This window comes from Gouania willdenowi, chromosome 12, assembly GCF_900634775.1.
Source record: "Gouania willdenowi chromosome 12, fGouWil2.1, whole genome shotgun sequence".
NCBI classification, from domain to species: Eukaryota; Metazoa; Chordata; class Actinopteri; order Blenniiformes; family Gobiesocidae; genus Gouania; species Gouania willdenowi.
In genome coordinates, this window is record NC_041055.1 from 28,725,940 (window position 1) to 28,741,046 (window position 15,107).

General features: G+C 38.2%; 1 protein-coding gene across 1 annotated transcript in view; it reads left to right on the plus strand.

The window, feature by feature from the left end:
- Nucleotides 1-5,525, plus strand: part of ntng2b (netrin g2b) — a 101,027-nt gene extending 95,502 nt beyond the window's left edge. Inside the window, exons 7-8 of the mRNA XM_028463261.1 lie at nt 1,107-1,241; nt 4,549-5,525. Of these exons, the coding sequence (XP_028319062.1) occupies nt 1,107-1,241; nt 4,549-4,772 (359 nt within the window). The 3' untranslated portion in view covers nt 4,773-5,525. The remainder of the gene's footprint in view (nt 1-1,106; nt 1,242-4,548) is intronic.
- Nucleotides 5,526-15,107: the final 9,582 nt, after the last annotated feature.

Below are 15,107 nucleotides of genomic sequence, written 5' to 3' on the forward strand. Positions count from 1 at the left end.
AGCTACATTTTTCAATTTAAGTTTTGTGATGAATGAGGCTTTGTTATGCAGTATAGTAGCATCGTACACAATGTAAATGTATTTATTTTTTTTAAAAAATCTAAACATTATGTAACGGCGTTTTTTTTCCAGTAACGGGGTAATCTAACTAATTACTTTGTACAGTACAATAACAACGCCGTTATCGTTACTGAACGTTAAATACGGTGCGTTACGTGCATTGATTGAATAAACTTTTATCCGAAAGCACGGACATTTGATTGGTTTGTGCACCAATTAACACATTCCTTACCCAATATGGTGATCACTTGCCGGTAGGGCTGGGCGATATGGCCTTTTATAAATACTGCGATATTTTTAGGCCATGTCACGATACACGATATATATCTCGATATTTTGCATTACCCTTGAATTAACACTTTGATGCACAAAATCACACCAGTATGATGATTCTATATGTCTACATTAAAACATTCTTGATCATACTGCATTAATATATGCCAATTTCAAACTTTCATGCAAAAAAGGGGATATCACAACTAAGTCAAAGTTGACATAACTGTATTTATTAAACAGTGAGTGGCTCAAACATAAAATTGTCAACAGAAAGTGCACGTTCTGTGCAAAATTGTCACAGAGACATTTCAAAACAAGACATTAGTGCAGGATGCAACTCACATGGCATTTCAAAACACAAAATTAAAGTGCACTTTTTGTACATAATGCCACTACAATATTTTAAAACAAATAGTGCCCTTTTGTGCATGTTGTCATTAAGATGACATTTCAAAACAACACTAAATTTAAGTGCACCTTTTGTGCATAATGCCACTAAGATATTTAAAAAAAAAAAAAAAAAAAAAAAGTCCGCGAGTTTAACGGTATGGTCATTTTCAACACCGCACAGACTACAAGCTGCGATATATCGAGTATATTCGATATATCGCCCAGCTCTACTTGCCGGTGACGTGCTCCATCTGTTCCACCGGTGTCAATTATGTGACTGACTTTCTGACAATAAACACTTTGAATCTTTAGCAAATGTTTTATACCGTACATCATTAACATCGTCTGCTTTTCTTTCTCTCGTTCTCCATGTCTATCAGAGTGCAACTGTAACCAGATGGGCTCGGTTCACGACCGGTGTAACGGCACTGGATTTTGCCAATGTAAAGACGGCACCACGGGGGCCAAATGTGACGACTGTCTCCCAGGATACTACTGGAAGCAAGGCTGTTACCGTGAGTATTTAAAGATGAAGCTAGTATGGGAAACATGGGTGAGACAGTCTTTCTAGGTCAGGGGTCTGCAACCTCTTCTCTACCAGGAGCCATTTTACCTCATCTCACCTGGATTAAAGTCCTCCTGGAGCCAAAAAAAGTACCTTCTCAATGAAGACAATACAGTGTAATAAATTCTATACTGTTAAAATTACATAGAATAATGTTTGATTTAATTTTATTTGATTTATATTGATCATGTAAATGGCAACACATCTCAGTTTACATGTTATATAAAGAAAAAATTTTTTAGTTAATGTATTTGAAAGGCTACAAAAAGTAACTTGAATTTTATAACACATGCTAATTGCAAATTTCTTGCCACACATAAAACATGCATATTTAACCTGCACATTGGCCTCACAATCAAAATCTCTATTTTCTTCCAGAATAGTGTTTTTGTTGGTTTAGTTATCTTACCAGGGATTTAAAACTTAAAGTTAGCCACAGGTGAAAGAACAGTTGATGGTCTGCAGATGTTGGAGGAGGTGAAGTAGGAAGGTGCTGAGTCATTCCACAACGTGATTTATTTTAGGTTAGCAAATTGTTGTATCTTGATTTTATTCGTCATTAATCATTAATAGCTTCTGTCAAAAATGACTTTATTCCAATAGTTTTTTTAAGCTATAGGGAGCCATTGCAAAAGAGTCAAAGAGCCACATTAGGCTCCAGAGCCGCAGGTTGCAGACCCCTGTTCTAGGAGGTCGGCCCAGAACCTCGTGTTGTTTCCTCAACTCTTTTGGGAATAGGTTGTGGAGCTCATTAGCTGCATCAGCCCATTGTTAAACTAATGACACTGTCAGACCTTAACCCCATTACAGGGAGTCCGACCTCACTGCCTTCCACCTTCCAGCCAGTCTCAAACAGTCCTTCTTCACAGACAATAGCAACCAAGCTTTTTCTGACAGGTAGTTTATTCCTAACAATACGGGACAGAGAGTAATGAATAGTGTAGGGTTGGTTTTAGGTTATAGACGTCTCACTCCATACACGCCAGGCTAGTTATCTGTGGTGTAATAAAATGTGTTATCACAAAGGAATCGGTTCTTGTCCAGGAGGTGCCATCATTTGTTTTCTCACTGAACATTTTCAGGTCAAATATATCTTGTGCAGGGCAACTACCTCAGTGCTGCTGCTGCTAATGCATTTTATGGCATTTTAACGATGCTGCTTGTTCCGCCAATCAATACTTAACATCACATTACTTCATATCTCACACACACACACACACACACACACACACACACACACACACACACACACACACACACACACACACACACACACACACACACACACACACACACACACACACACACACACACACACACACACACACACACACACACACACACACACACACACAGGTTTTAGCTCGAGACAGGAAACTGACAAGCTCAAGAAGGACAGACGAAGTAAAAGGCTTGCTTTGAACAAAGGCAGGGGGCAGATGTGTCCTGTTAGTGGCCACGTTTACCTGAGAGCTTTAATTCCCCTTTATTTTAGAAAAAAATTAAAATCTTCTTTAAACTGACTTTGTAAAGAGTTAATTCCGAATGAAAATGCAATTCCGAACTAAACGGCTGGTTTATTACGATTTTAATTCCGAAATCTTGTAAACGCTTAATTCCGCTTGATATTAATTCTGGTTTTTCTGCGCATGCTCGGCCAGTTGCGATGACGATCTAATCCAAGATGGCTGTCCAGACTCGAGCCACAAGATTTATTTAAGAGCCTTAGAAGATATGGATATAATGTAAACAGTGGATTAACGGAACCATAAACATACGGACAATCACGCGGTTATCGGCAAACGGAGCAGGCTTCATCGGACGGGTGATACTAACACCCGGAAACATTCCGGAGACGAAGTACTGCATGCACAGGCTGTAATATCACCGAGTTTATCATTGTACCTGTTGTTAGCGCTACTATCGTTACCAGGGAGCAAATATTTATGTTTTACAGACTTTTACCAGGCTTTTTTTTTTTATCTCCTTCTCAGCTGACCAAAGTGAAACCGTATGTTATTGTCAAGCTGCTGATTCAAAACGACAATCAAACTAAAGTGTAAACGTGGTCTTATATGATGCAGCCGAAAATAAAAGGTCTGCTGTGTGTTTTTTCCTGATAGACGTCCGATACATCACGTTCTCCACCTGTCCAATCAGAACCCTTCCCAATCCCCAGACCTAAAGCGGGATTGAATAAAGCTGAATAAACTGGTTTTCTATGTAAACCTCAATTTGGAATTACTATTTTTTTTTTTTTCAGTAACAGGATAATCTAAATATTTTTTATGCCGTTACTGAACGTTAAATGCGGTGCGTTACATGCACTGATTGAATAAACTGTTATCTGAAAGCACCCCTGGCTTCATACGCAGCTGTAGTGAGGAGGTGGGTTAAAAACAAGGTGGGCGATTATGATTGGCTAAGGCGGCGTCATGTTTCACGGTGGCCAATCAGAGCCAGTGTTTTTACACATGCGCCACACACACACACACTACAGATTTGATGAAGCAGCAGAGATGGCGAGCGTGGAGCAGTCTGATGAAAAGTTGGCATTTTTAAGGTGGCGATACAAACACTACTTTAAATTAATTGTGGTCAAAGACAAGAACGTGTATGTGAAGTGTTCATTATATCCAGGAGTGAAGACTTTGATGACATCCGTTGTAAGCAACTCAAATTCAATGAAGCACCTCACAACGACACACGTATCTAAAAAATCTGAATTCTTTGACATATGGCAACTTTTTTTTTTTTTTTAACAGTAACGCAAATAGTTACTTTTGTTGGTAATGAGTTACTTTTATTATAGAGAATTCAATTACTAACTAAGTAGTGAGTAACTATAACTAATTACTTTTTAAAAGTAGCGTTCCCAACGCTGCTTAATTCTGTACTTAAAAAAAAATCATCATGTAACCGTTGCCATTGTCCCGTGACAAAACTAAAGAATCTGTCTTTCTTCTTTTTCTTCCATCCTTCTCGTCTACTTTGCTCCTCCTGCCCTGATTCTTACCCTCCCTCGGTGTCTGTTTCCATCCTTCTACACTCTCCCACTTGTCTCCCTTTGCCATACATCATTTCTTTGTCTTTGTCCTCATTATTCCACCCCACTATCATTTTGCCACCTGTCATTCTGTCACTGCACAAACCCTGATCTCTTATTTCCCTTACCTCTGGGTTTCATTCAAAACTCCCCCTTTCACCACCTTTACAACTGCTTTCATCCTCCCCGTCGTCGTCTTCTGTGCTCGCAGCCAACGTTTGTGACGAGGAAATGCTTTTGTGCCAGAACGGAGGGACGTGCTACCAGAACCAGAAGTGCATCTGTCCTCCAGAGTTTAAGGGCGTTCTGTGTCAACAGTCGCGCTGCGAAGCGGGCAAGGACTGCAACGGCGCCCCCTCACTGCACCGACCCACTGCCGCCCTGACGCTCTGCACTCTGCTCACCTACCTGCTGACCACGTTAACGCCCCATTGAGCCACGGAACCAACACACTTATACTCGCCAACGACCTCCTCAGACCAGGGAATGTGTGTACAATGTGAGTGATGGGTCACAAGAAACCCAAGAAAACCCGGTCATGGACCCAAGAAAAATGATTATTAAGAAAAAAGAAGGAAAAAAAAGACTGCAGCACTGCTACGTGCACTCTCACACTTACGCTAACACTACCTGACCCCATTCTCCTTTTCAACCAACACACACACAAATCTCACAGGACTGTTACAATAAAGGGTGTGCTCAGGTGTGAGGAAGACCAAAAAAGAGCAACCTCAGAGATGCTGTCAGAGGGAGGGGGAGGGGGACGATCGATTATACCAACCACTGTTCCCTTTATCCCTGAGCTGGAGCAACGCAAACCAAAAAAAAGCATCAAAAACAATCACCACTGTTTCACTTCAAAGGAAAATGGCTGTTTGAACCACAAGGGTCGTTTTTGCTCCTTTTAAGCTTTTTTTTTTTTGTTCCTGGTTAAGTGTCTCGCCCCCTTGTGCAGGGGGGACTCGACATGAGGACGGACTGGAGCACGCGACTACGGGCAGGTGCTTGTTCAACTCTGCTGCTGAGGCCTACATAGTATAATATTACCCAGGATTCATTTGTTCTCAAAACAATGAGACTTGATTTTACAAGAAATATGTTTCTGCTACTTTTTCTTTGTTTTTTTACAATTATATCTTCAGTCATTGTATCTAATGGGCCCACTAGCAATCGCTGAGATTATACATTATATATATATATATCTATATATATATATATATATATATATAATATCCAGGGGGTTATGACATGTTAAAAAAAATTTCACTATTATGATCGTTATAGGAATGAGTGATTGTTGCCACACTTAGCGAGATTTAATCTTCACACAGTATTCAGGAAGCAGAATTTATCAGAAATTTAATCAGACGTTTAAAAGAAAGAGAAATTATATGAACCACGTATCAATATTATATGACATTATTTGAATATTTTTTGTAGAAATTATTTTTGTTTGGAGTTACAATAAAATACTAAAAAAAAATGACGTTCAAATGTACTTCTGTATGAGTTTTTTTACTCTTTTTTGTTGTTTTTTGTTCAACTAAATGCAATTTAGTGTCAAAATAACACTGTGACACATTAAACATCTTGACAATCATAAATACAACTTTCCTGTCAAAACACAAAGAGTTCCTAGACTTGGAGATAATGTTTTATTTAATTTAGGGATATTTTCTGGGAATAATATGAAGAAAATTGCAGATTGGGAGGAAAATGGACTTCTGTCATGTGATACCTGTTTCAATGAATTAAAGGATTGGTAGGGGTTTGAATTAGTTTCTAATTTACATAAAAACACCAATTATTTTGTGGATTTTTGTAGAAATAATCTGATATAAATCAGTGGTTCTCAACCTTTTCAGCCCGTAACCCCCAAAATAAAGGTTCCAGAGACTGGGGACCCCCACTGTACCTGAAGGAGGTTGAACACAGACGTGAGCATTAAAGAACAGTCATGGCCATCTCTAAAATGTGTTTGAAAGTGACAAAAAAATGGTGAAATGGGATTTTAAAAACCACAGAAATTGGTAAAAAATTGCAAATTAGAGTGGTCAAAAACGGGCAGAAAAAGTGGTGAAAAGGGTTAAAAGTGTCAATATTGGAATAATTAGTTTAAACTGGCAAATAATGTGCATGACAAATTGTGATTAGATTGGCAAAAATGTGCATGAAATATGGTGAAGAGGTTAAAAGCGAGAATAATGGGTCAACGTGTGACATTACGTGGGAAGGGTTTATAAGTGGCGAAAATATTTTGAAAGTGGAAAAAAAGTGCAGAAAAACCATAGAAATTTAATGAAGTGGCAGAAGTTAGAGCAAAAATGCATTAAAAAGAGCAGAAATATGGCAAGAAAAAGTGATGAAAATAGGTTAAAATATGGCAAGTTTGGTGTAGTTGCAGAAAAAAGGTCAAAATAAGCAAAAATGGGAGCAAATTGTTAAAAAGAAATATTCCTAGTTTCTTGAAGGCATCTGGCATCCCCCACCCAGTGTCTTGTGACCCCAAATAGGGTGCTGACTCCAAGGTTGAGAACCCCTGTGTATTTTTTTATTTCAGATTTAGTTGTCTGCACAAACCTCTGCTTACAGCAAAACAAAACTGTTTTATAACAGTTGGTATTGTAGGTTATGAATATTCTGCTCAACCTTCCCAATTAAAGTGAAGTGGTGCAGCAATGTTTTGTTACTTTCAAATGAGAATGATGAAAAATGAATGAGAGCAAACTTTCTAACTCGCGGCTCCATTTTTTTTTTTTTTATTTTACGTTCAGAAAGTTGGAAAATAAAATGAATCTAAAATAAGGTAAAATTTCCCTAAATTCCATTATTTATGTCGTGTTTCCCCAAAGAAAGACACAGTGTGTGTTCTCTGCCTCTATTGGTGTGTCTGCGTCAGCCCGTGTGTGTGTGTGTGTGTGTGTGTGTGTGTGTGTGTGTGTGTGTGTGTGTGTGTCCCTATCCCTGTGAGAGTGAGATTAAAATTGTGAGAGCATCCCAAGTTTTTCCTCGCAGTAAGTTGGTTGGGTGGAAGATGTCTCTATTTGTCCTTGTGCTCCTCGTGCTGTTTTCCCAGCTGTACTTCTGCTTCCTGTTTAAATTCTTCTCATCAGTGGATTTTATTCGAGTTCTACTAGTCTTCTACATCTATGACTGCCTTGAAATGTTGTCTTTCTGGTGCTGGTTTCCTCTCCCTCTGCCATACCCAGGGGGTCCCTGCCAGTTACACTCCTTCTACTCTTTGTACATGAATTTATTTCATTATATTATAGGGTCATGTGGGTTTTCTTCTGTTTTACCAGAGCTGATCCCAAGTTTCATCATCTTTGGTAGAGTTACAGCAAACCTTTGCAAGACACTGTCTCTTAAACAAGCACCATTATTAAACTGAGGGCGGGAGGAACTGTTTCTGCCACGATAACTCTGTCCATCCCACTGAGCAAATATTATGTGCATATAGCAAAGCATTAAACTTGGCTCTAACGGCTTGGCAGCGCCCAATCCTTACGTTTCATATTCTTTCAATGCATGCGCGAAACCCATCTGCATTCGGTTTATTCTGGGTTTTATCTTATTTTCTGTATTGTTTTTGATTGTCAATGTTGTGTTTTTTTTATTAACAATTAAAAACAGCACAAAACAGTCATATTTACATGTCTACGATTAAAATATTTAACAAAAGCCTAATGGTCGGTTTACATTCAAATATCACATCCTAAGAGCTCTGTCGTAAAGATTGCGAGTGAAGGAAGTGACGTAGTGTACGCGCACAATCAGGCCGGCAAAAGGATTGGGCACTGACACGGCTTTTCCAGCCTCCACTAAAACTCCAATATGAATTATGTCATATAATTAAATAAAAAACCTAGGGATGCACTAAATAAAAATTATTGGCCAAAACTAAAGGAGAAAACTAAGGCCAAAAACCAAAACACTGAAAGAAATTATGCAAATTATGAGTCTCATTGCATTTATGGCTCTGAACATGTACTAACCTCACAAAAATTAACACATTACAATTGTATAAATCATTATCAATGCTTCAAAGAATAAATCTATTGGAAATATGAAGATATTTTTTAGCACTGACATTCCAATAATGCACAATATAAAATAAATAACTTGTTTATCTTGATCCCACTCATACATTAAATAATATTGTATAGGCCTATAACTGACTGAGCTGCCAAAAGAGTCAAATTAAATGTTTTCTCATTGAAGTTATTGATGAAAATCAGCTTCTCTGCTTTATTTATTATTATTAAGTAGGACCTTGGAGACGCACACAGAGCTTTGATTGCGACGTAGAGCATTTCCTGTGCGCGCTGGTTTATTTTGAATCTAATCCAAGTAATGACCTTTATAACGAGGACCAAGTACAGTCACGATGAAGTCCACTGACAGACGCGTAACTACAGTATTGACGTGACACAGAAACATAAATTACACTTAGGTGCTCCGTAAACATTAGTGCTCGGATGTATTGAAATACAGCCGCGAGCAACTTGGCCAGTTTCTAGACAAGCGCACGCCGTTTGTCGCATCATCACAACATCCTGTTTCGATCAGCTTTTTTCAGTGTGAAAAGTGTTTCGGCTGAAAAACCAAAATGCACTTTTAGGCCATTTTTGGCCGAAAATTGGGTGATATTTTGGTGCATCACTAGAAAAACCATTTCTACTTTAGATGATCAAATGTAGCAATATAATCAAATCAAGAGCGATGCTATGCAATGGGTTGTCACACCAAGCCCCAAACGCCACAGAACTACAACAACGATCATAGGGATGCTCCAATCGATTGGGAACCATATCTAGCTCATATCCATATAAACCAATCATGACAGGCTGATATCTGTAAAAGCTGATCAATCTGAATGCTTATTTAAAGGTGCAATCCACCAATGTTGGAAAGCTAACATAATTTAAGCTAGCAAGATCTCCTCTAAGCTCCACCCCCTCCCGTATTTCCCCGTCAGTGGTCAGTCCAAAGCCACTCTCCGACAAGCTTGAACACTTATCTGACAAAAAAAAAACAAACCCCTCCAAAGATAAACTAATACAATAATTTGTGCTCCATAATTCCTGGAACAGTGTCACGTGATGCGTGGCACATGAAGTCACATGAAGGCATCTGATTGGTTCTTTCCATTCAGACCGAATGGCAAGGATTGGCTTAAGTTTTTACACAGCTGCTACAGAGGTCTGAATACTTGACGTAGTGAATACATTAGGAGGGAAGGACCATTTCACCCAGAATAACAAAACGTGTTTCTACACAGGACGGCAGACTCTGCCTTTAAGCCAATCACAAACGAGCTGATCATATGCATGGCAAACTTTGTAGGATGTGTGAAAAGTTTAGTTTTTTTCTGCTTCAAATATGCGACATGTGACTTTACCCTCAAACAAATTCACCACTCAGATGAGTTGACATCAAGAACAACTTTTTTTTAATTAATGTTACAGTTACTGTGATAAGACCCAAAGCATTCTCCTTAGATTAAACCTTGCGATACACAAACGTGTGCACTCTCTGTGCTCTGGTCAGGTTTCTATCACTCTTGTTGACGAGACATCAACCTAAGGAATGTTGCCTGAGGCAGAGCAAAGGGAAGCAGCGAGGCAGCCCAGGGGCGTTACACCTCGTACAGAAGTGCATGGATACACAAAAAAATGCAAGTTTATACTCAAAGGTGTAGTTGTTATAATCCCTTTCCCGTATTGATTCTTTTGAAGGGGGAAAATCCTTCCTGCCAGCCACTTTGAACAAAACCAGCTTACACGCCTTTGGAAAGAAGCGAGAAAATTGAAGTATTCAGACCTTTGGGAAAAACACAGTAACTCCTCACTTAAAGGCCAAAGCCTGAACCCATAAACCTCCAATTAAACAGCAGCATCTCTAAACTGCGCCCCTTCAGTCGGAGAGCCATTACGATGCAAGGAGGCCCCTGATGTATTCGTCTGCACCGAGCCATTCCTTGACAAACCCAAACACAGCCTTCCTAACAATGTTTCACATGCTGCTGCTACTGCATGACTTCTTTAAAACATTAATTCAAAAACAACTGTCACTTTAAAGTCAGTACAGCACTTTCAGATTAAGTAATTCATATGTTTTCTACATAATTTATTAATTTGCCTGAGGCCAGACTTCGATTCACCTCAGCATCGGTTTCCGCATCTTTCTCGCACTAATCGAAATGCATCAGCTGACTTCTCAATTACCACTTACCGCCAAAGCATGTGTAAAATGATCAAAGTTAAAGGGATCCTTCACTGAAGGAGTCCTTCAACAGATCGTGATTACTCGCTACCTTCAGCCACCAGAGCGTCAGCCACGCACTGTTTAAGGGAGAGTAAAGGCCCCTTAGGAGAGCCCTTTTTCTCTGCTTCATTGTTTTCTCCTAAACCGCAGAGTTGGAACTGTCACCCACTGCGGTCACAGATTGTTTTCGGGTCTCAACTGTTCTTAATCCTCTTTCGGTAAACAAAAGAGGTTTACGTTTCCCAGCTTTTTTAAAGCAACCAAAAGCCACATAAGTTGTCATTTTGACCGAAAAACTTGCTAAATGATCAAAAAAATCAGGCTAAATGTTTCACTCCAACAGAAAACAATAGGATGTTTACAGGCAGTGGGGCCGTGTGACATCATCAATCATGTGATTTGAAGATGGAGGAACACAGGCTCTAAAACAGTAAACTTGTCCCATTTTTAAAAGGCAATTAAATTAATATATGGTGTGTAATAATGCATTTTGTTAGGCATATATGTTCTAGTAAGTACATTTCAAAGGTTTTACGCCAGATTTGTGAAAACAGGACCAAACCCGATCGTCAGCTCCACAAGTCACTGCTCAGTAATTTGATCACTTGCTCTAAAAACTAACAACTAAGTTAAACAACTTGCGGAATATTTTTATCAATGATGAGAGAATAAACCACACGTGTCAAACTCGAGGCGCGGGGGCCAAATCCAGCCCTTTACAGTATCCAAATTGGCCCAGAGCAATAATTTAAGAAAAACATTTTTTTCAAAATCAGAGGAACTATGAATCATTGTGTAAATTACCAGCCAATTCAGCAGTAAATATCTCAGTTAGATATCTTTCAAATTAATATACAAATTCAATGAAACCACAATATTTGCAGGGCTCAAATCTGCCCCCATTATAACATGATGGCAGTTATTTTTAATCTCAAATTGTGATCACCAATTTTTTTTCCATAAACCTGCTATTTTCTTCAAATGGTTCCACAAAATGTCCCCAATTTACGTAAAAATTGGCCTCAGAATCAAAATAATCTGAAAGTGAAGATCCTGCAGGGACTGAAATGTGTCCCTTATTGCTTTGATATTATCAGTGCCGTACATATTGTATAATTTAATAATAGATAGAAGTACAAACTAGAGCTCAATACTAATAAATTAAATTACTAAAATCTGTGGCCCACTGAAGATAAACTGCACCTTATTTGGCCCCTGAACTAAAATCAGCCCTGGAATAAACCAATACCTGCTGATAAATTATTAAAACTACTGTTATTTTTGCAAATGAAATGTGCATGTGGTATCTGTCTGCGTATGAGCCGTTTTTAATGTTTTATGTCTATCTTCCAACAATACACATAGAAGCCCAGCTGCTACTTCAACGCTATGGCTGTGTGTAATTCTACAGTGGGCTTTCTTATTCTCAGCTTATTCTTGTTTTCTGCCATTTACCCTCCCACAAACAAAATTGAGATGACAGAACAGTTTAATGTCTTTATAATCTCTTGAGTAGACGAGAATGAGTCCGAATAAATATTCACGAGGTGTCCGCCGAATGACAAGAAACAGGGTACTGCATTCGGAACAACAAATTTACTTGACAGTGCGTACAAATATATTATGAATTGTTCCATCCTGTTACCGTCACTATCGAGCGTGACAGTTTTATATTTGTGAAGTTTACCACACACAGTCATGCAAAGTATTTTGGTGCTATTTTCAAATGTCTGAGAAGCAGTGGGCTCCGTGCACTTCCTGACCCTTTAAATGTGGGTTTTTCAACCTTGGGGTCATGACCCTATAAGGAAATGTCGAGTAATCATTTTTTATTTTAATTCCTAGATTATTCCAAAATATATATATAATAAAAATAAAAATAAACATTTTAATTAAATTTGGAATGTTATTTATTTTTAATTTAATTTATTTGAATTCATATTTTTTGCGCAATCCAAAAAAAATATTTATAATAATGCAGAAATGGATGTACAGAGCAGGAGGAAGAACAAAGATCAAAGAGCTTAAATAAGTATCTCTTTATATGAAAATGCCACACAATCTCAAACAACTGTATTCTATATTTCTCAAATATTAATCTAGTTAAAATAAAAATGCAGTATAGAAATATTTGAGCTGGCACATTATGTTACTTTGTGCACCGATAAGGGTTACTTTGTATATTTCTAACATATTATAACAAACATGATCAAGAAAATAATTTTAGAGAGAAAAAAAGTATCTGGGGTCACAAGAAGATTATGATGTAAAATTGGGGTCACAACAAGAAAAAGGAGTTGGGAACCACTGCTTTAAATGCTCGTCTGTGGGACATTAAAAGGAAAATCTGTTCAATTCACTCACTCACTCGCTCACACACACACACACACGCACACACACACACGCACACACACACCCCCCCAAATTTGGCCCTCAGGAGAAAAAGAAATGACAGAGAACACATGAATGATTGTGTAAATTACCAACTAATTCACTTGTTACATCTCAGCCCCTTCAAATACACACATTTAATGAAAATCCACAATATTTGCAAGGCTAACAGTTCTCCCATGATGATAATACATGATAGCAGCTGTTTTTAATCTCAAATTGTTGAAAAATCTCTGAAAATTCTTCTAAAATCCTTCAATTTTCCACAAATTCTTTCACAAATGAAACAATAATTTTGTCACAAAATCAAGTGAAGATCCTGCTGGGCCTGATATCTGTCACGTATGGCTTGGATGATGTAGGTGCCTTACATAGTAATACATACCGTATATATATCCTGTCACACTGGGTGGGTGGGTGGTGGAGGCAGGTGTAGTGTTCATAAAACCAGTCAATATTTAATTGCTAAATCTAACAAACACCAAATCCAAAAAAGGTCCCAAGGAGTCACAAGGAGAAAGGTAACATTCACAATAAACCAACACTCTGCTGAATGAGCCACACCTGGGTGCAAAACAGGAGGGAGCTAATCACTAAACCCCAACACAGTGACATCACTGGGAGGAGGAGTCACGAGCAGGAAGACATGGGAAGCACAAAAAGACAAGAGTTAAAAAAAAAAAACATGAAACAACTTAACTTATTTCTTTACATCAGAGGTGTAGGTTTGGGGCAGCAAAGCAACAAACTAAAACAAAGGTAAGGCATAAAAATGACAAAGACAGAAAAAAATATTTTAAATTTTTTTTTAAAATAAGGTTATATATAGTAAGTCACTAAAAACCTGTAAAAATATGACAAACACCCTGAAGCTGAGGTAAGGCTGTAGTAAAGCATAAAAATGACAAAATTATTATGTTTTTTTATACTACATCTATCTTATGTCACTAAAAACTAGTAAAGATATGACAAAAACCCTAAGCATTGGTAAGGACGTAGTAAGGCATACAAATTACAATATATATACATATATATATATATATATATATGTATATATATGTATTAAGTCACTTAAACCTTGAAAAAAAAATGACAAACACCCTAATGCGGAGGTAAGAGTGTAGTAAGGCATAAAAATGACAAAATAATGATTTTCTAAAAAATAAATATAGATCTATCTTAAGTCACTAAAAACTAGTAAAAAATATGACAAAAACCCTAAAATGGAGGTAAGGGTATAGAAAGGCACAAAAATGACAGGTTTTTCCACCCTAGTCCTGGAGAGCTGCTGTCCTGCATGTTCTATAAGAAAACATAACAAGAAAGTGAGATAGTTATTGATAAGTTCCAGTCCTGAACGTGTGCCATCCTGCATGAATCAGATGTGTTCCTGTCCTCTCGTGACAAATGTGTCGATAATCTGAAGGAGGCTTTGATGTGGATTCTAAACTGCCAACACAAAGTGAGCTCCAATCACGGGCTCCATTTATCTGATCTAAGAATAACAGAGTACAACTTCATACCGACAGAAAGCGTCCAAGACTGCCAACGCGTTTCATAATCCTCGTGTGTGTGATGAGACAAACTGAACTCTTTGGGCAGAACTCCAAGCGCTATGTCTCCAGTAAACACCATGCAGGCACTGCTCATCACCTGGCTAATGCAACCCCTGTGGAGAAGCAAGGTGGCGGCAGCGTCATGCTGTGGGCGACTTTCTCAGCAGTGGGAACAGAAGGACTGGTAAGAGCTGAGAAGACGGCGATCACAGCCAAACTCACAGAGATTCGTGAGGAAATCTGATTCCAAAGTGCAAGTTGGTGTTGGTATGTGTTGTTTAATAATGAAATAAGTCGTTTAGGAACCACTTTATTTATCAATTTTACAGTAATCTTCAAGATTTAGATTTAACTGGGACATTATTTAATGACATGCACATACATACAAGCTGAAAGGTTTATTATGCAAACACTGAGTGCATAAGGTCATTATTCTACAATGGCTGTAAAACGCTCACAATACAAAATCCCCTTACAACACAACACAAAACAAAAGAGCACACACAAATACAAACGCCACAACACAACACAGCACAACACAAAAGCAGTCCGGTAA